This window comes from Lipophrys pholis (assembly GCF_963383615.2).
Source record: "Lipophrys pholis genome assembly, chromosome: 9".
In the NCBI taxonomy this organism is placed as follows: domain Eukaryota; kingdom Metazoa; phylum Chordata; class Actinopteri; order Blenniiformes; family Blenniidae; genus Lipophrys; species Lipophrys pholis.
The window spans coordinates 19,389,451-19,416,511 of NC_137639.1; the positions used below are offsets into that span (position 1 = coordinate 19,389,451).

At 44.0% G+C, this 27,061-nt stretch overlaps 1 protein-coding gene across 1 annotated transcript in view; it reads left to right on the plus strand.

The window, feature by feature from the left end:
• Window positions 1-210: 210 nt before the first annotated feature.
• The window catches only part of LOC308114102 (forkhead box protein O6-like), a gene marked incomplete at its 5' end in the record, with an annotated part of 29,364 nt that continues 2,513 nt past the window's right edge, over window positions 211-27,061 (plus strand). Inside the window, one exon of the mRNA XM_080470750.1 lies at window positions 211-699. Within this exon, the coding sequence (XP_080326876.1) occupies window positions 211-699 (489 nt within the window). The remainder of the gene's footprint in view (window positions 700-27,061) is intronic.

Here is a 27,061-nt window from a genome sequence, read left to right on the forward strand (position 1 = left end):
ATTTGGCTCGTGCTCACCATGGTTCTCCTACTCCGTTGAATTGCTCCTTATTGATTCAGACTGATCTTAATAGCCACATTACGAGGCAAATTTCAGCGTGAAGTGGTGTTGAAGACACTGGGATACGTGTGTCGTGGAGGTATTTCCCTCCCTTCCTCTGCCTGTGATTTTATTCCATTATTTAAAATTTTTTTTACAACTGAAGGGTAAATGTTGATGATGGAGGACGACGAACTGGACGCTCATCAGGTTGATTCGGATTTCGAGCCGCAGAGTCGGCCTCGCTCGTGCACCTGGCCGCTGCCTTGCCCGCAGGATTTCCCCGGTGGACCCGAGGTGAGCGGGGGTCTTCCGCTGGCCAACATCAAGGTGGAACCGGAGGACGTCCCGGCGTGCAGAGCCGGGCTCGTAGGCGGAACGCCGGCGGAGCTGAAGCATCCAGCCGGCGCCCCGGCACCCACGGGCGCGACGCACCCATGCCTGGCCGGCGCGGCGCTCGATGTGACCGGACCCCTGCGCAAAGCCAAGTCCTCGCGGCGGAACGCGTGGGGGAACCAGTCCTACGCGGATCTCATTACCCGCGCCATTGAGAGCACCCCAGAAAAGAGACTCACGCTGTCACAGATATACGACTGGATGGTCCGTTATGTGCCCTATTTCAAGGATAAAGGCGACAGTAATAGCTCAGCTGGCTGGAAGGTAAGAATAATAATAATAATAATAATAATACGAAGAAAAAACACACACAGGGGCCAGCATGATGTGGTTTTGACGTGTTAATCACAGCGATAACATTGATTATTATTCCTATTCACAAAAGCCATTATGATTCTTTCACCCCTCGTGCCTTACACATGTCACCGTGGGATTCCACGTCGGTTACGCATGAATGGTGCCATGCGTTATCTTGTCTTAGTTCATTACTGCTGTCAGTCATTATAATACATCACCGATGGCAGTATGTAATAGACTAGACTGGAGACACTTTCTATGTGTAAAACAGGGTGCCCCCCCCCCCCCCCCCCTTCTCAGCTGCAGACAGCCACCTTATGATGGGCAGCAGCGTCCTTCACCAGTGCAGGACCACACTGGTGTAACGATTTAACTCCATTTCTATTGCCAAACAGAGTGCCACATTGATAGATTTAATACAGCATCACTCCAAGTCTACATTCTCTTCTTGTCAAGAATCAACAGAGTGCCACTTGTGGGAGATCACAGATCAGCTGTCCAAAGTGTAAATATTCAGAGGGGTTTTCACAACTGACCACAGTCCACTACCGCTGCCTGTCTGGCTGAGAGCCTGGAGTAACCTCCTGGACATCTGCCCATGTTATCAGCCTCTGCTCCCAGCGTCATCTTGTTTCTATTCATTACAGCCATCTGAGGACAGCGGAAGGGGCTGTGGGATCAGCAAGGAAGCAGTGCTTGTCCTTATGGTGTAGCTCTGCTGACCTGAGGCTTCACTCTCGAGATCTTTGGTTTTCTTTTCATCTCATATTGCGCTGCGCAAACATGGAACTGTGCAGCTTTAGAACTTTGGACATGTAGCTACTCTATAATTGTGGACTAGTTTTGATTTCTCATTACATGATGAGTTTGTGGGATGAAACAAGAAAAGTCGTGATTTCGAGAAGACTCCACATTTACCTTGTCAGCAATAACATTCCTTTTAACTCATGAAATATCAAGGTGTGTTTGCAAAGTCATCGGTTATAATCAAATGATAACTACAACAAGGAATCAGTCGTTTGTCATAACTTGTTGTGTTGCGGTTGCATCACATAAACTCTGTCACCAGTTAGAGTTCAGTCTCTTCTTTTGGCCCCAGCCGTAATCACACAGCACCTGACTGACACTTTAAACCTGTCCCATTAAACTGAACTGACTGACTGGCTGAGGTGTGTCTCTAGGTAGACTCATTAGCTTTGCACTTGCACCATGAGTCTTCAGCCACAGACCTCTTTATCTTCAGTGCCAAAGTCCCAGTCTGCTATTTATGAAACTGCAAATTAGGGGGGTTGACAGTGGCAGTCTGAGGTCCTGGGCTATTTCAGGCCACAGTCGAGACATGGGGCCCATTCCAGGTAATGATGGGGGATTAGGTAAGTCGTTTAAAGTAGGCGGCCATAATGTCAGTAACAGGCCTGACCTGGTTTTGGTCTGAGACAGAGTGGTAATGTAAACATACACTTAGAAATCACATGTGCAGCTCCCTTACAGGAACAACAACAATCAGCCTTTGGAAATACAGTCTTTCAGCAGAATGCAACGTATTTGCATACAGCAAAACACAATTTTTTTGATATTTCAACTCTTTGCCAATGCAGTGAATAAGCTCAACTTTGATTTAGACTTCACTCATTAACAACCGACCATATTGGTATCAGCAGAATGCTGAAAACATGATGTATTCCTCTAAATAGTCGATGCAAATTGGCCTGTTTTTCCAGAATTTCACAAATCATTTCATGAAGATGGAACAGACCTGCCTTTTATGACACATTAAAGTGGTTTATAAGACCACATTTGAAAAGTAAATATGTCGTCAATGTTCACATCCACTCCATGAACTGAGGACCCAGAATCCTGCTACCCCTCCCACAAAAAAACAGGTGCACTCTCGTCTATATAATTTTACAATCACATCAGGCAATTATATTTGACAGCAGTATTTTCAAGTTGGAAAACACTACTTGTATCATCCACTACATTTTCATCTCAATCAACAATATCATGCACGAGCGAAGCATTTGATGCAAAACTGTCTCTTTTTTTTTTTCTACTTCACCGCAGAGAAAGCGGGAAAAACATAAAAGAATTGTTGGCGTGATGCTGATGAAATAAAATGAAATTAAGTTGTAGCTTTGCAGATTGAGTGAGAGGTTTGAGGGTTGGTGTTGGATTTAAGTTGGTGTTGCTGTTATTGTGGGTGTTTTGTTTTGTTTTTTTAATTGGCAGGTATTAAGGGGAAAAAAAAATCTCAGGCATTAGTATATTGAACCTTGACCTTATTTAGTGGTTCTAGAAAAATCTTGAAAAGTAAGTTGTGCTGTCCTGACTCCAGATGGAAAGGATGTGATGCTCGCTTGACGATGGGTGCTCGACAGTCGGTACACCTAGACAGTACCATTAAGCTGTTATAAATACCTAATGGCTTCTGACTTCTAGGAAGGCAGGAGTATTCTGAGGTCACGGTCTCCTAATCAGCTCCCTACTGGAGAGAAGATACGTAGAACTGTGTCCTTGTGAACCCTGTTAAACTTTCCACTGAGATCTTGGTCACTACTGCACTATAGTGCAGATTGGTGCCAACTTCACTGTCGTTTTGTATTGTTATGTTCAGAAATTATTCTGTTAATAGCTTCATAGGTTGGACACTAAATCACGTGTCTGTGTTCAGTGCTTTTGAGGCTAATTGTATTTGAGCGCAGGCATCTACAAATGCACTTGGATGCATTTTGCATTTGGTGTGGGAGAAGCACATGCCAATTGCAACAAAGCGTCGGGGTAGGCAGTGTTGTGTAGTGCTGTGCGTGTCTTTGTGGGGGTTATAGGAGGGGGAGGGGCTGTCTACTTCTATAGGCATGTGTGTTTGGGCCTGCTGATTGGTCTGACAGCATGTCACTGTGGTGAATACGTAGTCTCGCTCTTGACTTCATAATGCGTCTATTGGTGGGGTACAACTCGGTCTAGGGATTGCTCTGTAGGTGCTGGGAAGTTCATTAACTGCAAAGGGTTGATGATGCCATTGTTGCACTGGGAGGGGGGTGGTTGCTTACTTGCATATACCATCATGGATCATGATAGGATTGAAAATAGACAATATTAAGTTAGAAATGTTGGATGCATACCTCTGCGATATCATCTGTGTATGCAGTTTGAACTTCAGAGCGTCTGCGTGGATAAATCTGTTTCTGCCCTCTTAAAACACACTGCCTTTCCTGTATGTGTTTACAGTGCCAAGGCTTTTTTCGGCACTCGGGGCAGTCAGATGCCGAGGGATTGTGCGGCAGGTCGGCAAGGGTGCCAAGCAGTCACTCAGACACTTTAATCCAAAGCGACCAGACTGTTATTTATAAAGTGTCTTTAGGTGGAGGTCGGTGCAGGGCCAGCAAGGCGAAGGATCATGGGGCTTCCTTTTATTGAGAAGAATCTGACAGGCCAGAAAGAAGTCCCTCAAAAATGGGGAAAAGATGTGACAGTGGCTGTAAAGCAGCAAAAAGGAAAGACAAAGTGCGTATGGGAAAATGATGAGGAGAGGAAATGAATGTATGTGTGGATGTAAAGTCTTGTCTTTCTGTGATGGAACACATCCCCTGTCTCCACGGCAGTAGTATTTACTATAAGGGGGCCTGATCATATCACTTTATCTAATTGATTTATAGGTAAAAAAACTGACAGATTCTCGTAATCCTGTCACCATGTACGGGCTCCAGCAGCTGCAGCACAGAGACACTTGGCAAATATGAGGGATATGAATGTCAACTGTACAGCAAAGAGTTTGTTTGACAGAAGCTTATGATGATTTTGAGAGGCTTGAAAGTTTCAGAGTGTGTAGAATCGCATGCTTGTGTGTGTTGCATGTGTGTATGCGATTGTATGCTTAGGTGGCTTGATGATGGTCGGGTTGTCTGGGGGGACTGGAAACTATCCTAGACTTCAGCTGATTCATATTTTATCCTCAGTCTTGGCTCTGGGGAGCAGAGTAATTTGAGAGTGCGACAGACATAGGCATGCAACACACACACACACACACACACACACACACACACACACACACACACACACACACACACACACACACACACACACACACACACACACATGCTCACAAAAGGAGAGCATATGATGCGTGCTGGACAGATTTATGGTGTAGGATTTTGAACACCTTACATCTCCCTTTGGCTCCCTCACCCAGAGCCAGGTTGAGTTCAGGTAGTATATTCAGCTTGAAGCGGGTATCTGATGCCAAGAAGCCAGTTCTCACTGCCTCTCCCCCTCCAGCCTTCAGGCAGCCGTGGCAGTTCATTTCTCACTGAAAATGATTAATGTACATGCAAATTACCAAAGCATGGGCACGCATTCAAATATGGGAGACAGCAATCAGGAGACTGTAATATGAAAAACAATATAATTTTGCCTTTGATATTACTTTGCTCTCTTTTATCGCTTTATCTACCAGACACCCATGATATCTTCTCTTTTAGCACTGCACTTCTTTAGCTGTGTCTATCTATCTGTCCATTAGACATTCTATACATTCTTTCTGTCTTAGTGGTTTTAGGTACAAGGGCCAATTGAGGTGAGGCGTCTTTCTCAAGGGAGCCGTGGCGTCGGGATTTTGAGCTTTAGCAGCCTCCTGCCAGTGATCTAGACTGCCTTAAGCAGCGTGCCTCCACTTATCTAAGCGAAATCTCATATCTCACATTATCTCTGAGATAATAGGATAACAATGCTGGATTTTACCCAGATCGACTCCTTGCAGCTACTGGGTCTTTTGGAGGATCAGACCGTCAAGTTCCCAATTCGACAAGGTTGAACTAATTTGGATGTTCTTCTCAGGAGAGCTGAACTTCAGCTGTTGAAGCAGTTCTTACCAATCCCATTACCCATAGCTTTTCTTTCTGCATTTCTTGTTTGGCGACATTTCTGTGAATATTAAATGCTCAGTTCTTTTTTTCCTCCCTGTGCGAAAAGAAATTGTCATTTGTTTCCCATTGCACTACTTCAAGTGATGGTTTCCACCATTCCTTTCAGCACAGACACGCACATCCGTATGAAACACACAACGCACTTGTGCCTCCTCAAACCACCCATGGAGGAACACTCTGTTCTTGGGTGGGGTGAACCATTTTTGGGAGAGGAAGGGGCTGACCAGGAGTCGAAGCGACTTTCTGTGGTGCTGTTTTGCAGTCTGATTTGTTTTGAAACCTGTCTGACTCAAGGCAATTGGCTAACGTTGAAGGCGTGGCTGTGTTTGGTAAGCTCTCGCGGATTTTTTGGCAAAACTGTTCGCAGCTGCAGGGACAGAATGTGGTTTGTGTTGCTCTCTGAGGCCGCGTAAGTTTGATGCCATGGAGATTTGATGATGGAGGGGGAAGTTTGCGTGCTTTGCGAGTGATCAGAACACATCGCTTTTTATTTCCATGAAACCAGCTATGAAGCTGGGGAGGGGGACCGGGAACAGAGAGGCTATGTCATGTGAAGGCATACGCTCAAAATCCCCACATTTCTTTACAATTCAAAGTAAAATCACGGTGTTCAGCCACACTCTATTAAAACCAGCAGCCCGGTGACTTGCAGTTTTACTAATTAATAAAAAGCAAAAAAAACAAAAACTTCATGCATTCACTGCTCACAGTCTGCAAGTTTAGAGGGCTCGCTGAATAACAATAAAGAAAAGACTTGCACATCGGTGTCAGTGGAGTTAATACTCATAACAATCTCTGAACACATTCTTCACAATAAAATGTTTTTCATTCACTTGCTGTAAATATGTTACAAAGTGACTAATGCACAATAAATGACTCATTGTATTATAACTGGTGGTGAGAGTGAAATACCTCAGTGTGCAGTTCCTAAATACGACGTGTTCAGAAAGATTCTCTATGTTGCTGCATATGTGTGATCCAGTTGGCTGAATGGCTGGGATTCACACCTTGATAGGATCGTCTGATATGAGATATCGTATATGTCTTTTTTGTCCCCTAAAATTCAATCTCATTGTTGATGCAGCTCGTTCTGATACAGTGAGGTCTGTCACGTCTAATCTGATGGCTGGAGGATGAAGTGATATCGTCCCAGCGCAATGTTTGTGTTATAAATGGATTTTGATATTCACTTCAGCTGGTGAATGAAATGTTTTAGCCCTTGTGGTGCTAGAAATTTCTTCTCTGTGTGCATCGAAATGCTTGTTGCTCATCTGTGTCAACGTGCATAGTGTGTGTGTGTGTGTGTGTGTGTGTGTGTGTGTGTGTGTGTGTGTGTGTGTGTGTGTGTGTTTGTGCGTGTGGAAATGAAGGTTTCTGAGTGTATTTCTCTCTCTCTTCCCGGTTTGGGTGTAGGCTTGTGTGTCTGTGTGTGCATGTGGGTGTGTTGGGGGGGTTGATGGGCTCAGTGGGAGCCCGGGTCCCGGGGGAACAGCTCTCGTTAATAATTCAGACGAGGCTCATTATCAAGGCAGCGCAGATTTCTCCCTGATTCCACCTTAATTGCAGGCAGGCTGCTCCACTCAGGCAGTCGGTAGTCACGCTGGGTTGACTCTCTCTGTCTTTTTCTCCAGCACTACAGGGCCTGCTCGGATCTGCTCTGTTCTGCTCTGTCTCCAGTACTCACCCTTATCACAGCAAGACGGCCCTTGGCTAGCCTGCTCCATATTAGTGTGCACCTTAATGGTGCAACATACTACGAACATGCCGTTTTTATTGGTACTTCGAGATGTGCCTCATATAATTCTGATTAAATGCAGACCATACACTGTTTGGGCTTAGCTAAGGAATGTTTGGTTGGCCAACAAAGAGCCAAAGAATAATGTGGTTGGTTTTAGAGCTCAAGCTATAAGTTATTAAGCGATTAATTGGTCAACAGGAAAATAATTCTGAACATTAGTCATTCATAGCAAAAGCCTTAATTTGGAATAGCTTTCTGCTTATTGAATGTGAAGTTTAATGTCTTTCACCGTTGGTCAGACAAAATAAGCCTTTTCAATTTCAAGGTGTAGTTGAATGATATTTATGGAGACCAATATAAGTCATCTAAAATCTGTTAAAATGCTTTGAAAAGCCCAAAAGTAAGCCTGATTTAATATTTATGAATCACACAAGTGTTAAATGTGCTGCTTTCATCCCTAAAAGATACTATTGAGCAATACTATGCAGTAATACAGCTGCAATACTGCATACTGTCACTTTTATGTACACTGCTTTTCACTTTTTTGATATTTTCAGAATAAATGTCTCAACGGATGTCAAAAACAAATGGGGTGAACACAATAGTGTTTATAATTGTTATTGAAAGCTTTCCACATTTACATAATATAAATTCCAGAAACACCATTAAAGCAACACCTATTTCAATGTCAAACACAACTTTTCAACCCTGTAGTATGTGACTGTCATCATTTCGTGAGATAAAAATATTAAAGTTGTCAAATGTGGTCATTCGGGGTTGTAGGGCTTGGGCTTACATTTTGTGGATTGAACATGTAATTGATTTACCAAGACAATAACGTGGGTCGATAAGCAAAATGATCATTAGTTGCAGGCCTTGTAGGCTATTTGACTTATGGTTCAATATGATTGAGGCACCTTGTGTATACTTCCAGATCCATCTAAAACATGAACAATATAATGCCCTATGATGCACACTATACAAAGCCTAATATGTTTTGCTTTCGTTATAGGCTTTGTGAAATATTATAATGGTGGGTTTATCCTTGAAATAGCCTATAGCGAATTACCATACTGATGACACTGTAGAACGTGCGTTACCGTGATTGATATCACGCTACAATAACACTCCTCTTCATGCCCATCTATAGGCTTATGTAATGTATCTTGTTTTCATAATTTACACTGACTGATAGGTTTCCATTCAGTCCATTCAGTGAAGCCCCGCAGAGAGAGGAACATAATGGGCCTGATCTTGTCATACATGTATATGAATATTTCAAATCAAGCCATTGTAACTAGATGGGGGCTTTAGATAAACAACACAGATGCTTCTTCCTCTCTGCTCACGCTATAAGATGAAGTGTGCTCCAAGCTGTATTTCTCTCACAGCCTCAAAAGTGGCTCCCCACAAATCACGGTACCCATATTTCCTAATTCAATTTTTCTCTCTGTCTGATATCTCTTCCTGTATGCAAAGGATTGATGGTTGTGTGCATGTGCACGTGTGTAAATGTGTGTGTTTACGTGCACATGTATAGCCGCGTCTGTCCCTGAGAAAGAGATGATGTACACTGAGGTAAACGGTGTATTTCACAACGCTCCATCTCGGGACCTTTCCTGGCAGCCATGTGCCGGGTCTCTCGCTTTCCGCTGCCTGTCCATCAAGCCCCTGTCATGAGTCAAAGGATTGTGGGAGGGGAAAGTGGAGCGTGTAAGGGCCGTCGATCAGTTTACCTGAGCTTGGCGGTCCAGGCAAGTGATGGAGGGAGCCGCCTCACAAGGGGAAATGTAGTTAACGCTGACTGATTGGAGCAGGTGGATAGGGGGGAGAGAAAAAAGAAGGGCAAGGGAGAGGAGAAGTAGTGAGAGTGATGTTCAGGAAAGATGCTTGTTATGCTAATGGCTACTGGATATGCTGTGGCTGCAACTCGTGGCCGCTACTGATGGATGGAGCTGCAGAGGTCACGTCGGGTAGCGGCTGGTCAGCAGCCCCGCTGAGACGTACGGTTGGTTCACCTGAGCCGAGAAGCTCAAAGTAACCTTGGAAAAAAGTCAGTTCACATGTACCGTTTTGTGGGCGTCTCCATTCATTTGTGTAAAACAACCCATGTGTGAGGGAATCTGTGTGGGATCGAGCATATGTGTTGGGAGGTTACAGGATTGGGTTGAGTGTGTTGGGTTATGAGGTGACTCTGAGACCTCCTGGGATTTGGGTTGGGAGAGGCTTGTGTGGATTTGAGGGAAGGTATGGCCGGCTGGGGGCGGGGCGGGGGGCTTCGCTCCCCATTTGGATTTGTATGTCAGTGGCATGAATCTGGGTCAGGACACTGGGTCCTGTGTTTAGTATGCTGAATGTGTGAGGTCTGAACTCAGAGTCTGCTTATAGCCCTGAATGAACCCGGCACGTCTGCCTCGCTCTGTCTCCAGACTGTCTCCACTATCGTTCTTTTTCTCTTGGACCTTTTTTTCATCTGTGTCTCTTCTTCCTCTTTCTCCTCAGTTTGCTCTCTGCGCCAAGAGCCTTTATCTATCCCCTCTACGGTGTCTTCGATGCCTTTTTTCTTTCCGTACTCCAGGCTTTATTTTCCCTACCCTTCCTTTTCGTGCTCTTTTTCACTGTCAGTCACTCACGGCCTTCTCTTCTCTCCTCCCTTGTTCTATTTCACAGTCTCAGTCCTCTCCACAAAGTAGTCTTTTTATCACTCATTTCCCTCTTCCCTCGCTCATTTCTCCTGCTCCTTTCATGTGCTTTTGAAATCCCCTTTTCATCTTTAGCGCTCTCTTTCTCTCTCTCTCTCTCGGCTGTTCTCTCCCTCACACACACACACACACACACACACACACACACACACACACACACACACACACACACACACACACACACACACACACACACACACACACACACACACACACACACACACACACACACACACACACACACACACACACACACAGGCTCATTCAGTCATTCTTTTATTATCCCAAAACTAAAGTGATAAATGGCTCTCTTTCTTCTCAGTAAATGTCACTGGGGGAATTGTCTCTGCTTATTGATTGACTGGAGTGGAAGGATGGCCACATATGCACATGCACCAGTTGCGTGCACGTGCACATTGACAAAAAAAAAAAGGGGGGGGGGGGGGGATAATCTCTCATTAGACAGATATATTCAGATTGGCTGAGACTGCAACAGTCAGGGATAACATCTGGTCCTCAAAGGTCCAGCTTTCTCTCATAGGCTGATGCATCATTTAAAGAACTTGTGCAGTTGTTTCATACGCAGCGGCTCGACTGCTATATTTTATAATTAATATTTTATAAGTAATTTTAGAAATTAATTTAAATTATTATCTTTAAATATATATTAAAATAATTTTAATTTTATAATATAAATTATTATTATTAAAATTTTAGAAATTAAATTTAATAAAAAAAATTTTTATAAAATTATATAAATAAAATAAAATAATATATAGGTAAGGAAAAAGCCACCTGAGCTACTGTTCAGGCCAGAAAGTGCACCAAAATATGTGTAAGTAAGTAGGGGTTAATAATGCTCAGTCATTTCCTTAATGTCTCATTCACCCTGCCTCAGGCGCTGGAGCTTGATAAAGGTCAAGTCTACTGGTGGTTACATGTCGTCTTCCCTTATTTCATTCTCTTCACTGCACAGCAGGGAGGAGGGAACAAAGATGAAGGGGAAAAGTCCTCGACAAGTGATGATGCTGATCCCCATCTCTTCAGTTCAGAACCAGAATAAAGACATTTATTAGGGAGACAGAGAAGGGTAGCTTGCTATATGAAGAAATGGATGAATATAAAATTGATATGAGACAGAGATAGAAGACAATGAGAGACAAGTGAGGAAAATGGAGAGGAAGAGAAACGAGAGCTAGAATAGTAGAGAGTAGATTATAGGGCTTCCAAGCAGGACTGGAAGCCAGACTTGGCTGCACTTCAGCTACACTCTGCACACTTCAGCTCAAGTGTGCGTCCATTAGTGCAGTCCCATTGCACTCAGAAAGCCATGCACTCTGAGATGCAACACACCCGAACACACAAGCACACATGCATACGCACAGAGCAGCAATCTTGTATTCTGATCATGCATGCAAAGCCCCACAGACATACAGTACAGTTAACGTACAGTAGCTCTGACCTCACACACACGTTTGCCTCAACAGCTATGCTGACCTAGTGTTGCTCTGGCTCCCCTCCCACTTGCCTGCACACGCACACACACATGCACACACACATACGTTCACGATCTCTTCACTAGCCACCAGATTGCTTCCCGTCAAAATAAATAATTAAATGCGTGCAATAACAGCTTCCGAAAAAAGATCCCTCAATTAGTGCAAAATGGGTAAATGGCATGGGGTAGGAGTGGTGGAGGGGTGAGGTGGGGGGTGCAGTGCGGGAACACACACGCACACACACACACACACCCACACACAGTCTATTACATAAGGCAAATCATGACCCAAGAAGGTTTTTACGCAGTTGTGCAACGGTAATTTGCCCCCTTCCCTTTAGCAATCAGCTTAGTGAAGTCTTTTCTCAAATCCTTACAAGTGATCCATGCCCAAACACCGGCTGGGGAGAGATCTAAATGACTAGGAAGGTGGTGCAAGAGGGGGGGGGCGGCTTAGGGTATGGTGCTGAGGTCAAGGCAATGTATGATTGAGGAACCGTCGTCTGCATCTATATATGGCTGTAGGTTTCTGGAGAAAAAGTTATAGTTCATGAAAATTAAGTTGTGTGGGTGGAGCAGGTTTTCTTTCTTGTATGGGTTTTTGTATGTGTGATCATTGCATTTATTAAAACATACAGGTTATTATAGGCTTACTATAATTTGATAGAGAAGGAGAACCAGGTGGATGAATGTATGAGAGATGAGAGTTCAGGGATTGATGTGGAGAGGAGCTTTACATCCTGTTTGTCCAAGAAGAGTCGCACTTATGTTGTAATTGACAAATCCCTTAATAGACATAAAAACACTGTTGTTATTTTAATAGGTTTGCAACTGGTGGTTATTTTAATTATTGGTTGATCTATGGATGATTTCAATTGGCAGAGGATTTGTTCAGTGTGTAAAATAGAGAGAGCCCAGAGAAAAAAATAAACATGTGAGGGCATTAAAAAAAAATCTTTTCCTTTTGTCCGCTTTTGTTTTTTTCCTTCCAAATTTAAATTACTATTGGTTAAAAGTTACATGAAGCAGTTTCCGTACCTTTGGGAGGAGAAACATTGTGCAAATGTTGGGGATTGGCATTCAGGCAAATCCTTGTTTGACCTTTACAAGCTACATCATTTGAAATCACCAGGTTCCATGATTCAACACCTAATTACTTTTAATTCCATTACAACAAACACTGTTTTGGTTTATTTCTGTATTCCATTAAAGAAAAGCGGGACATTGGGGCCTACTGTTTCACTCGGATTTATACAATTTATAGTGAGTTTTCCATCAAACCAATAGGATTATATGTTCATAAATACACAGTTTTGTAAACTCACAATTTTAATTCCTTAACGTAAAACTCAAAATAAGATTTTAAAATCAAATTCAAGTCCTTGTTTTCTCTTGTCTTCCTCTCTGAAAAAGGTGTTGGTAGCCCCGTTTGCCCCCGACAGCTGTCACCTGATCAGTCAAATGTTGCTTGTGTGTGTGCAAATGTACGCATACCGGTTTTATATCCGACTCCACGTAACCCGAAACTCTTCAATCATTCAGCTGTGCTGGCATATGAAAGATTGCTTTGCTCAACCTCACGATACCTCTGCACCGTTGTCCTCAGCAGGGCTGTAGTGCTAAACTGCACTCGCGGTCGGTGCCAACACCAAGCTCAGTAATGTTTCACTGGGACAAATGTACTCCAGAATAGGCCTAATCTGTCTGTGATAAATGCTACAACGGTTAAGCAAACAGATGGATCCCTGAACCTGGTAACATACTGAGCAAGCAAACCGAGGGGAGAATTAGCACTTGCGCTAACACAGCTAGCTCTGCGGAAGCCGCTCTGTTTGTATAAATGTCAGGCATGTTGATTCTGGTATTCAGCGTAGCGCATTGCAGTGCAGGTCACAAACCTGGAGGGATAGAAAGAGATCAGCGGGATCACTCTGACTAAAGGAAGAAGACGCTGATGGTGGAGTGATACGCGAATGACTGCCAACATGAAGCACACTGACATAAAGTGTCAGACGAATGCAGGATTGATGGCTAAATGTGCATATGGATTAGCTGGTAGAGGAAGGACTTGGGCGGGGGGGGGCACGGACAACTGCCATAGATGACGTGCTCGGATGTGATGTGGGACAGAGGAAAGAGAAAAGTGGAAAGAGCTTGTGCCTCATATGAGTAGAACAGTTGTTTCACCTTGCTGCAGTTAAGAGTGGGTCCAGTAGCTCGGTGTAAGAAGATCGACTGCGTGACTCAGAGTGAGTGAAAACGGGAGCAATGAGCTGATATGGAAAACTGGAAGTGAGGAAAGACAGCAGGATGGATAAATGTGGAGATGAAATGCAGCGGTGCTCTGCGCTTAAGTGAGGGCATGGCTTGAGAGATATGGGGAGGGACAGAAAGGGTCAGTCGGCGATGCAGGGTGAAAGATGGTGAGATGGGCGGAGAGAGGCGAGCGACACAGGGGAGAAAATGACGAAGGAGGGGGCCACACGGGGGTCTTCGCGTTGGGGCCCGTTGCGTGACTGAGAGGAAAGTGCACTGCCGTGTGTGTAATGCTCTCAAGACGGATATCAAGACGCACTGCCCCGCTTGTACACTCACTGCCCCTCTCGCCCCTTTTCTCCTCTACTCTCCTCCATTCTGCTCCCTCTCTTGCTCCCTCCGTCTCCACTAATGATCCTCGCGTCCTGCCACACTGCAGGGCTGAGTGATGCCCACTGACAGTCGCACTCAGGCGGAAGCTCTGCAGCCCCCTTCCAGGAGAGTCGCCACACACACACACACACACACACACACACACACACACACACACACACACACACACACACACACACACACACACACACACACACACACACACACACACACACACACACACACACACACACACACAGAACATATAGAGGTGTAGCGCCTCCTCACATACATGTATCAGCTCACGTGAAGTTGCTGACAGATGTGAGTTTGTGTGTGTGTACCATCACAGTCCCTCTCTGCACGGAAACAGAACCCCCCACGCCCACCCCCACCCCCACCCACCCCCAGTGGTGCTCACAGTCATGCACTTACTGCAAATATGCCTCCATCCAGCTGCATCTGTCCCCAGGAATTTTCATGTGATGGATCGACATGGGCTATCAAGGTAATGACAGGGTACAGCTAGCTGGCTAATGATGCCACCGGTATCTCTTTCGGCCTGTGAGCTTGATGGCGAAGGCCTCGGCGAAAGCGGACTTAGTGAAAATGAGAAGATAATTGAGGCACACAATGGATAAGAGTTTGGAATTAAAAATCGCTCCACAAACGGCATAATGATTTGCACAGATGAGACAGGGCTATATGGGATTATCAGTCGGTTTCTGCAGGTACAGCGCCACATTTGTAGATTTGTTGTTAGGCTGCATATGTAATCCATTTTACATTTGTTAGAATTAGACAAACTGTGATGAATGCACTGAAGTGTTCTGTTGGAAGGAGTGAAATTGTGGATCTCTTCTGAAAGTTCCTCGGAAGTAGAAGTAGCTTAGATTGTCTGTTGAAGAATCCAGAAGAAAACCCATATATGCGTGGGGAGAACATGCAAACTACACCGTCGAAGCCAAGACTCGAACCGAGGATTATGTTGTTATGAGAGTGCGCACCACTACACCACTCTCTATTTGGATTAGCTAGTTTCAAAGTTGCTTTGTAAGACCTGTGGCCCAAATATATGAGATTATCCCTCTGACATAGAATTTTACAGCTATTTGACAAACAAAGATTCAAACTCATTTGCACAATGTTAAATTTGTCTCAAGTTAAATTTAAGATCCGTTTTAAATAATGTAATCGAGCTTACCTCTTAACTCTTACTCCTGTCCCATAAAAAATTTAATTAATCACTAAAACTCTAATGTTATTTATTGGCTTCATTCAAATTTGTTTGGGACAGCTTAAGTTTCCCTCCTGCAGTCCAAGCTGAGGCCCAGACGCTGACCACCACAGACAGGTTAGGAATTAGGTCACATCATCTCACTCCACTAATTAGATGCTATGAGTGTATGTATGCTGATGCATGGATGTTTGTCTGTATATGCGTCCACATGCTGGGTTCTCTTAATCCGGAGACGGCCTGTATGATAATGTGGAGTCCTGGGAGAGTGCGTTAACCCACATTTCCTGCCACTCTCCACATGTTGTCAAGACGTTTCTGACGTCACGGCTTGAAATGATGATAGCGAGAGCAATCAGCGGTGCAGATCCAAGAGATACTGAAGAAGAAGGTGTCTCTCCAGGGTGAAAGGGCAGGTCAGATTCAGCCATAAAAGTTGCATGTGAGACATTGACATTCATTTGCAACAAGCTCCAGTTGAGAGGGCACTCTGGCTTGCGTGCCCCTTGATGCAAGATCCAGTTATGATTCGGTCTACCAGTGAGACGCAACTGCAGAACGTCTGTGACGGTAAATGGTATTTAAGGTGAAAGTGCTCTTCACCTTGTTCTCCCACGCCCTGTGGACTTGTTCCATTCTCTTTCTGAGATGTTTCCACGTAGGGGGCGAAGAAGAACATACCTGCTTCTGCAGTTTTAATGTCAGCTGCTGCTTCTGCTTATTTCTGGATGTGTATTGTGCGTTAACATGAGCAAGAAAACTGAAGAGTTTGTAGAAGGTGTGTGAATCATTTTGGAGTTTTATCCTCGGGAATCTTTTGCACACCAGCTCTGCGGGATGTACGTGGCGAGGGCAAAGGGATAAACAGTTGGTATAGACTTGGAGAAGAGAGAAAGGGAATAATGGATCATAGCAAACTGAGCTTGTATGCATGTGTATGCGTGTGTGTGTGTGTGTGTGTGCGTGCGTGCGTGCGTGTGTGTGTGTGTGTGTGTGTGTGTGTGGGAGGGGGAGCAACAGAAAGAAAGAGTAGCGCGGGGCTAGTCTTAATTAAGTTTTCAGGAGGCTCTTAAAAGGTCATGGCATGCCTCTGCACCCCCTCCCCACCACAACCATTACCACCACGCCTCCCAACTTCCCCCCTCAAATTTCACTACCCCCCCACCCCACCAATCCCTCCCTTCCCCATCTTCCTCCCTCTCCTTCCCATCGTGATCTATCCAGTCATCAGCCCCCCATCTGTGCACATTAGCCATTCATGAACACACTCATTAGGGTGGGAGTTTGAAGCGATTGTGTTCACTAGTCTGCGGATGGAGCGTGGCGATTAATATTTCAGCGACTCCCGTCGAGGAGCTGAGAGCAAGTTTGGCCCTTTTAGGCGAGAACGAGAAAGAAACCCCCCCCCCCCCCCCCCCCCCCCCCCCCCCCCCACACACACACACACACACACACACACACACACACACACACACACACTTTCAACTGTGAAACCCAACAAACCTTCCTCCTCCTCCTGACCCCCTCCCCCCCCCCCCAGTCTTCGAAACTTACAGTACGTTGCTCCCCTATTTCTCTTTATTGCATACGCATTCATGGGTCTGATACACAATTTTACTAACAAACAAAACACACACACACACACACACACACACACACACACACACACACACACACACACACACACACACACACACACACACACACTGAAGACCCTAACTGAAGCTGACTTAATTGGGCTCTTTTTGTTTCAGGAAACGGAGAGGGGATGGGGGAGGTACAAAGGGTGGGAATCAGGGGTAAATCTTGTCTTTTCTTGTCCCCCATCTCTTCATTCCTCTCACTTGGACCGGAGTGTCTTTCTCACCATCCTTCCTTTTTGTGGGCTTGTGAGCTGGGACTCAATTGGCTAAAGTTTTAGTTAGGGGGAGGGGGCATTGAGGTCGAGTTGGGTGATGGGTGGTATTCTTCAAAGCACACACAAACTGAGTTCATTCAGACCAAATCAATAACCTTCCTCGCTCATACTGTACACTGGCACTTAAAGTATGAGAATTTGAGGCAGGTACAAGCATCATGGGTTATCAGGCTGTCAATACTCGAAGTGCTGCTGCTGAATACAGAAATCATTCTGACCCTACAGGAGCACGCCCTGATTTCACAAACATCCTGCGTCTGAGGCTTGAAGCCCAGATGAGCTCAGATTACTTTCAAACTCATTCTTTTCTCTGTAATTGGCTTCCCATCTAGTTGGGAAAAAAAAATATTTTAGTCTGGTCTCATTGACAGAAAATCAGCTTTTTCTCATTATTGGTGCATATCTATATCACACAACCAATAAACAGCGGTAAAACACTTTATAAGTTGATTTGTCATTTAAAACTACAAAAATAGAGTGGGAACATTAATTCATCTAAAATGTATTCTAACAGTAAAAACATTATAATTTAAAGGTACTACAAATTAACTGGAACATTTTGAGAGTTTCTGTTAGGTTCATTATAATTTGAGCTTATAGATTAATAGAATATAAAAAATACTGTATTTCCAAAATGTTTTTACGATCTCTTTTACCTTGAGGCTGAAACTATCATGACTGCAATCTAAAAAAGGCTTGAAACATTTATGAGCATAGAAATAAGTGACAATCAATATCTGATCCTATTAGATTTATTTGAGATGTCCCTGCATTGATTTTATTTTTGTTACAAAGATACAATTATATCCTGAATGAAGACGTTCCTCCCTTTGCTTTTATATGTGCAACTGATGCTGTATATGCAGGTCGATCAATGAATCTCTCTGGGAAGCACCGTTGAGATGATTAACAGCATTTTGTTGCATGTCAAAGTAAGTTTTAAAAGCAATGAATTGAAATATAAGTAGATAACCCTTTACATTATCAATTTCTTTCTTTATAGACATGCAGTTTTTCAAAACCTGGACAATGTCAATTTAAAGTTTTTGAAACGACTGCCATTCATGCAGGACTGTTTTCGCAGCTCTCATAGCGGTCAGCATTTATGGCCGTCATTCATGATCAGAGACCCGTTATATAGTTGTATGAAACACGGCAATAAAGTCGCAATTCTGATCCGAAACAGATTGTCTGACAACACCTTCTCCTCATTTATTGGCATGATGACATGCATGGCTGAATGTGAAGGAATAGTTTGAAAAAAATAAAAAATGATGCACAAAAACTGATTTTTCATATAAATTTGTATGCATTGCCCTTGACAAAGGCATGAAAAGGATATTATAATCACTGAGGTCAAACTTAGAAACCAGTGGGCAGTATATTTCATAGCACTGCAGACAATACAGAGAAACTATTGTACAGCTATATAGATGTTGTGTAGAATTACATTGCACACATATCACGCCATATAATCATTTGTAATCCTTTGTAATGCAGACCTCATGTTTGGCTATACAGGGCTGTTCTGCAATGCAAAGGATAGAAGCTGTCACTCAGTGTCAAGGTTGGCTCCGATGAGACAGTTACAGTGGGAATTGTCTGCATGCAGCCTTTAACTACACAAGCCTCTGTGATTTAGATCCCCACACTGCTCTTCTTTGAGCGAGCCCCTACATTCAAGACCCTTCTTTTGTGTTTCGTCCACCTTTGCCCTCCCCATCCCTCCTGTGTGCAGATAAATTCCACTTTTCATTCTGAGCATGCCATTCTTCACCGTCTCCTCCATATAGGTGTATGAATAAGTGGGGTTCTATGGGCTGTGCGTGAGTAAGTGGGAGTCTGCGGGCTGAAGTGTAGCATGTGGGTCGGCATTCGTGGGGAGCAGTGGCTGACGGCTAATGAAGTTCCTCTGCACCTCGTAGCCCTATTAAACCGCTGCCCCCTACCTCTACCCACTTCACCCCCCACCTCTTGCCTTGTCTCTCCCCGAGGGAGAGAGTTGGCAGGGAGCAAGCCGGCTGCTATGGCAACAACAAGGAAACCTCCCTCTCCCACAGGTCTCCTTAGCAACTGGTAGCTTGGCATTGCAGTAATGAGTGTGCCCGGTGTGCCAGGCTTTGTGTCGTATTGGCGTGCGTGTGTGTGCATGCGTGTGTGCGTGTGTGTGTAGTTGAGAGTGAATGTGTGCTCAGGTGTATGTGTGCGACTTTGACAGTGAACGTGTATCTGTTGGTTGGGTGACAGTTCTGTGATGAGAAAGAGATATGATGGAAGTATTTGTTGTTGATTAAAAAAAAAAAGAGACTGAATCTCATTTTATTAAACCTTAATTAGTCACAAGACCACATTTTGTAACACTTGCATTTCTTCCAACACAATAGCCTGTGAATGACTGACCACAAATGTATCATTTGGTAGTTTTGGCTTAGCATTGATTTAGTTATAGCCTGGTTACAATTTGTGAAAACTATTTAAATGCATGTCACACTTCATGCCACACTGAAATTGATTCACTTCACTCTTCTCATAAAAGCATAGACACCCTCAAACATCTTTTCTGCCCAGTTGTTGCACCTTTTTTTCTCTCTCTCTTCCCGTTAGTGCATCTGATTCTGTCCTTTGATTTGAAAATATTTAAAAAACATGACTTATTGCACCCGGTTTGATCATGCACAAGCCACACGAAAAAAAAAAAGAAAAGAAAAAAAAAACCCTGCTGAAATTGTAAGAAATTATTGTCATGTGACCAATCTATCTTTCTATATTTTTTGTTTAGTTTTGCTGCAGTTTTGCCAAAAATCAGGAGTATAGCTTATAATATCTACGGAAATGCAGATGTTACTGAAATGTAGTAAGGAATTTGTCAGTCAGAAGATAAACAGTTTTAAATACAGTATATGACATTTTGGTGCGTTCTATGCTTTTTCCACAATATTTGATTTAAAACACACGAACCATATAACATACATACATTCTGCAATATATACATGCGTTTTTACTGATGCTCAACATTGAAACTGTTTTTGTTTGGTTCAGATTTATAGAATTTGTGCATATTCTGAAAATGCATGCCAACTACTTTTCATAATAAAACGGATTGTTGTCATGGCACGTTTGCTTTGGCCAACCATCTCTTACTCCCATTTTGTGCACCTGATTGTTGCAAAAAATGATCAAACATCATGACCGCATATTCAAACACATGTACTGCACTCATAAAACTAGTGAAAATATATCCTCTTTTTAAGGTCCAACTCCTCTAGTGAGTCATATTCTGGAGATAAATAAAAAACACATTTTAATCAAGGGTAGTATCATGTAAAAAGTGACAATACAATTGTAAACAGATAAAATTGTAAATAAACTGAATTAAGACAGAAAGCAAATGAGAGATGTGTACTATTGAGATCACTTTTTAACACCCAAACTTTCAACTATGTGCCTTTCTCACAAATTATACAGTATATAAATACCATATAAAAATAAATATTTTTACCCACTGTAAATGTTTTAAACACAAGGGTTGATAAATTCAATCTTCAAGTATTTCTAAGAGTTAAAATGTGACTGAATCGGGCCCGTGGCTTGGCATGATTCTACTTGTCTTCCCTCCCTCTGCTTGTGCGCCTTTCCAAATGTATGCCTATGGTTGGTGTTTGTGCATATTTTTTTCTTCTCCGTGATTGTGGTCATTCTTCTCTACACTGTGAAATTGAAGCAATTAAAGGGGCTATCCGATAAATTTTGCATGCCATGTGCATGGCTGCCTGTGAGTTTCCTGCTCTGCTGAAATTAAATTAAACGCTGAAAATGATTTTTATTAAAGTGTGATCAGAGGTGTGCACTGACCTTTAGAATGTAGGAAATGAGATTCTCATTGTTATGAATGAGATTATGTGGAGGCTGAGTGTGAAAAAAGCCTGGGTCTGCATTGATTCCATTGTTGGCTGACAGTTTCTTTGTATATAGCGGAGGGAGGTGTCAATATAATCAAATCCGCACTGTGCCTGTTGGCTATTAAATGGACTGATACACAAATATAGACACACAGGCAGTCACATAAATGCAGATTGACTAGCGCACACTTGCACGCACACATATCTTGCAGATCTTGTAAAATAGAGCTGTAGAAGCCTCTCCAGAAACGTGTTGCTCTTTAACAAAAGCATGGCAAGCCCAGTGGAAAATGTTAGTTTGCTCCCTAGACGAGGTGTGAAGTGCGAGCAGGCGGCCGGCCCCACAGGTGGCCCAGCCCAAACACCTGTTGTGTGAATCCTCTGTGGGAGGGTGTGAGGTCTGCCTACCTTGCAGGTCTCAGTGGAAAAAAAAACCACACCCATGCTGCACTGTTTGCACGTGCTTATTCATGTGCTCACTTTCACTCTGAGGCTCCCCCGTTTTGTGTGTAGGAGTCAGACGTGATGCCCAGATTGTGTCCCCTTTGCGCCCACCGGAAACACTCGGCTGTCCCTGGCATCAGGCGAGCGGATTTTCCGATCGCCTATCCGGGTCTCAGATGCTCTACTAATCTGTCAGCAGCTATTTTTATCCTCCAAAGCTGCGGCAGCCTTCTCTGTCCCACACCCTGCCACCCCGATGCCAACCCTTCCCTTGGTGCCAGGGTGGGCATGGCTGATGAGTCGCCAGCCATTGGCTGCAATTAGTGCACAGTCAGGCAGGAATCCCCTACCAACTCCATTACACCCCTCTCCACAGCCACTTCCTGATCTGAGGCTAGCAGACACACCACCACACACTTACTTTCCATTTTAAGCCTTTTCATAAATGGCACTCCTGCAGTGTTGTGGAATAATGGGGTCGGATACAGAGCACCTTTAGCTGTGCTCGAGTCACTCTACTGTGCAAACTCAGTCTATTCAAGTACAATAGCAGCTAGGGGACTGCACATTTGAATTCTACCTGCTCATATTTGGTGGTGAGATGAAGTGAAACTTCTGTCAGTAAACGGACGGCTGCTGGTGGCTTTCGGTTTGCCTTTCCTATAATGATCCTACAGGAAATTAATCCTTGAAGTTTGCGACTTCTTCGTGTAGAGCATATTATTTAAAAAAAAAAAAAAAAGCACATTACAATTGCTGCCAATCCTAAGAGACCCCACAGTGATACACTAAGATAGATGCGATTCTTAAACCCAGGTTTATTTCTTCCTCAACAAGGGCGAGAATGTGCCGTGCATGCCAATGCAGTCGTGACCACTGCTGTGGAGGCGATGATGGCATGTGGCAGAGAAGTAACTGTTTCTCACCTCCTAATAAAAGAGACTCCTTTTTAATCTTTTCAATTTGATTGCATTCCAAAACAGGCCTGTCTGCCCATCTGTCTCTCTTAAAGAAGCCTCCTAAAGGGATTTTAATCATCTGACTCTCAGCTTCTCAGGCAAATAGCTACATCTCTCTGTTTCTCCCTCACACACACTCTCTTACACACATACACAAACAATTTCCAATTTTCTTTCTTGTACTCACTGTCATAGTCTCACTTGTCTTTTTTCTCTCTTTGATACACCATATCGTCACAGCTTCATTGTGCCATATCTGTGCAGCCATTAGGCCCTTCAGTCGCTCTTCAAGTCCCCCTCAGACACATAAAATTCCCCCAACCCTGTCCCTATTAATCCACATGGCTCTAAATTCTTTATTTCCCTTCAAAGGGACAACGCGAGCCGTGACATCAATCACGGAAAGCGAATATTTAGCTGGCGCTAATTTCCACCAATAGCCTGGAGACAGGCTTAGCTGACAAAACTCATTCCTGCGCTGAACAAAACTGCTTGTGTTGAAGCCTCCCCTCCCCCTGATCCCTCTTGCCTTCTGCACAGGCAAAAACAGCATCACAATAAACACAGTTAGCGCTTCTGTTACTCCCCCTTGATTTAGGCTTATCAAATGAATGTGCACCATAGAGGGATACCCTTTGACAATACATAATGGCTTCATTCTGCATGAAATGGTTTGGTAATACCAGTCGAGTGTGGCAAACGGCTTTACCCGGTGCCACTACAAGAACAGCTGCTGTGTTCTTAGCTGGGCAAGCGCACCACACTGCTTCACCCTTGAGGTTGTTTGAATCGGGTGAGTGGTTTCTTTTTGCCGGTTCCCAGACCTCATTCACAGTCTTTAGTTTCTCACTAAGTTCTGTTTGAATGAGTGCACATTTGCCACAAGATGGGTCCTATAAACCATTTGACCTGTTTCCTCGCCCCTCTGAGTGTGAGCGGGAAAACCCCTGAGTGGATTCTGATGGGGGCCTAATGGAGGGGATTGGGGGTGAGTGGGGGGGTATTTCGAGGGCACCCCTTTGTGTGGCGTGGAGGGGCCCCTTGGTACCTCTATATTCCCACCCCTTACGCCTGGAACCCTCCGCCTCCTGCTGTACCCCCAGCACAGCTGAACCCATACCACTCAATCAGGTTATTCCTGATGGATCACTGAGCCCAACATAACAACCCCTACCCCCATACCACATTTACTCCCAATGTCTCTGCCTGGCTGACATATTGGGAGTGGCAACAAAAGGGTACGTCGGGCATCAAGCCAATTTGGGCAAGTGGGCACATTCACTTAACTCACAAGCTTGTGGCGGTTAGACGTTGTTCTGTGAACATGGTTTATTGAGTGCACATATTGGTCTCATAATGCAGGTGGATTGTGTAGTTATTCAGACCTCGAAGCATGCTAAGCCTCAGCAATGTTTGCGATTAAACTTCATTGACTCTCAGTATTAATAGGCCTCTCTTATTCTTGAATCAAACTGACTTTGCATGGGGAAGAAAGGAGGTAGACCAGTAGAGCAACTGATTGGTACTGTAAGATCTGTAAGAGCCCAAATGAATGGTTCTTAAAGTGCAGAATACCAAAGAAAGAGATGATTACCAGAAACATGTTTCTGCTCTTCAAGAAATATTGAGCAGTAATCTGCTTGACTGAGTTATTACATTTTTGTGTTTATTTACATGTGAATACAGTTCTTTTCTTTGATAAATTTGAAACGTCTGACTGATTGTTGTACTACATCCTCTGTCGACTTGTCATTATTGTTTGTATTTAGGCTAAACAGTTAATCGTAACACAAAGTATCTTGGCATCTATTGTCTAAATCAGCTATTGGGATTTTAGGCCTTAATGAGAGTTGATCCCAAGCTGTTTTCCCTGCAACCATCAGAGCCTTATTCACCTTAATTGGCTTTGATTGATCTCGAAACTCTTACCCTTAACCTCTTTTACTTTATGGCCAAGTTAACTCATTACAGCCTGATTTAGTTGTCTTGTAAATTGATGACACTGGATGTCTCGGATAACAAAACAAAGAAGTCAAACAACTACTTATAACTCCATCTGTTCCTTCCAGTATTATGGGACCAGGCAGGGGATCACTCTGTATAACCTCAGCTACTGGTTCATTCATTATTTAGAGCCCTCTCCACTAGGCCCATTGTATTAAAGGGATATGATTTGAATAGGAAGTAGGTTCCTGGACCCGGGCGTGTGATGTGTGTGTTCCTCTGTCATTGTATGTTTCTGTGGGCTTCATCCGTCTGCCTCAGCAAGCCAGGGGGCTGAAAGAGAATTTCCATTTTATGAATATTTAATGCATAATAAAGTTTTCAATTTTATTCTATTCAGCCTGTAGGGGTAAAATGTGGCAAAGCCAACCCTCAAGGACAGAGCACAAGAGTAAAGGTAGTTGATTTGATGGAGGCATCAAAAATATGGTTAACATCAGCTCACTGCCTCAGAAATCATCTACTAAAACACACACACACCAACATGAGGAGCTGCATCAAATGGGGGCTTTAGGGTGTCTCTTTTTCCCCAACTCACAAACTCCCTTTCTTCTGTATTGCTATAGGATCATAGCATATCCAAGCTGCCCGTCGCGTCTGTGGTGACCTGGCATGGCTCTGTGTGAGACACCCAGCTGGGAGTGCCCCTGAATCAACTTGGGATTAGCCCAGGATTGTCTGGGATTACTCGGGGATGGAGGGGGATTAGCAGTGACTGCCTGTTTCGGGGGTGTGAGGGCCATAGGCTGGCCAAATTGCCCCTGACTCAGAGAACAGGAGGCGGACAGAACCACACCCTCAGTGGAACCACCTGCAACCTTATCTATACTTAGATCCACACATGCACGCTTGCATAACTGCTTACCCCTACAACCATTATGACCAGGACAAATGTGGTAGGAGACTGCATGTCATAAAGTCAGCAGCTAGCGATGATGATGATCATAATGATGCCATTGCTGGCCACCATCTGAAATCTCTCAAATCTCTCTAGCAGGTGGATTCATCAGATAAAGAGGGTTTGGGATGATGACAAATCCCTCCAAGTTCAATGGGGCTGCTCTTCTCTCATACGGGGATAAATTGAGATTTGAATCAGACAGGTCACACAGAGTTGCAGCATGAAGTGGTTCAGCTCTCTGAAAGATGCCCCATTTACCACTGGCTGCGGTGGAATGGCATGAAAGCTTACATATGTTTTAATTCAGGCATGCACAGGACTTGATAGGGGATGATTTGGAGTGGTATGATAGGTGGATGATCCAGCCAGGGTGAGACAGGGAGTTGGCGCGGCACGTAGAGAAGCCGTCAGAAGCAGAGAGCGGGCATCCCCTGCGGACCTGCACTGCCAAGATGAAAGGCTGTTTAGTGTTGGAGCAGCAGCATCAAACAGCCGCCTCCTCTTGCATCCTTTCCCCCATCCCCCACTCTCCCTCCATTTCTCTCTCTGACTCTCTTGACTCTCACCACAATATGATATAGTTCTGCTGTTGCACGTTTACCCGGTTGCCATGGTTACCCAATGCTGGAGGTGTCACAGCAAGATAACCCAAGGAGGCATTCACAGATCACCTGAATTCAGTTTGCCTCCCATTTATGTGTTCGCAGCCGCAATTTGATTTATTTGTTTCCCTGCCGTGCAATTCAGTGTGAATACAAATAATCCACACCATAATGGAGACTGTGGAAGTGTGAGTACCCCTCAATCTGAAACAATCTATTGTACCAGTATATTCCCAAACCACAGGAGGTGCTTTTGATTTGATATTTTCCCGCTTGAGCGTCAAAATGCCTCATGCACAACAAACAGCAGAATTGCAACAACAGACTCTGTTGCACATCAGGAACCTTCAACATTCAGCAACCCATGAGATGTAAATGATTATAAAAAACTATATCCCATGAATTACTGAATCAGTGACTGTATGTGCCAGTATGAAGGATAATGGGAAAGTAATTGGTGACACACTGTATAATTGAAAGCATAGAGATTGAAAGCAGAAGTGGAAAATGACTTATGCTCACAGAACTGTGTAAGAAAAAAAAGAAAATAAGTAAACGAAAATCTGGACAAGTTGAAATATGTAGCACTCAGTAACAAAAGAGAAAGCAAGATTGTGATAAAGACAAAGCAAGGGAAGGGAGGGAAGATCGTCAGTGAAGGTAGATGTCAGAGGGTGGGATACATCCATTAGCCTTCTTGCTCCTGGCTCAATCTTGCAATACATCCCCCCATTCAAGCACTGAGAGCAAAAGAGACGGGCTGGCACTAAGCCAGACTGGCACCAACTTCAAACATACAGTACGCCCAACCTCAGCGGCTTACATCAGCCCAGTTAAAAGGAGAAGTAGAGGAGGACAGATGGATTGATAGAAATGA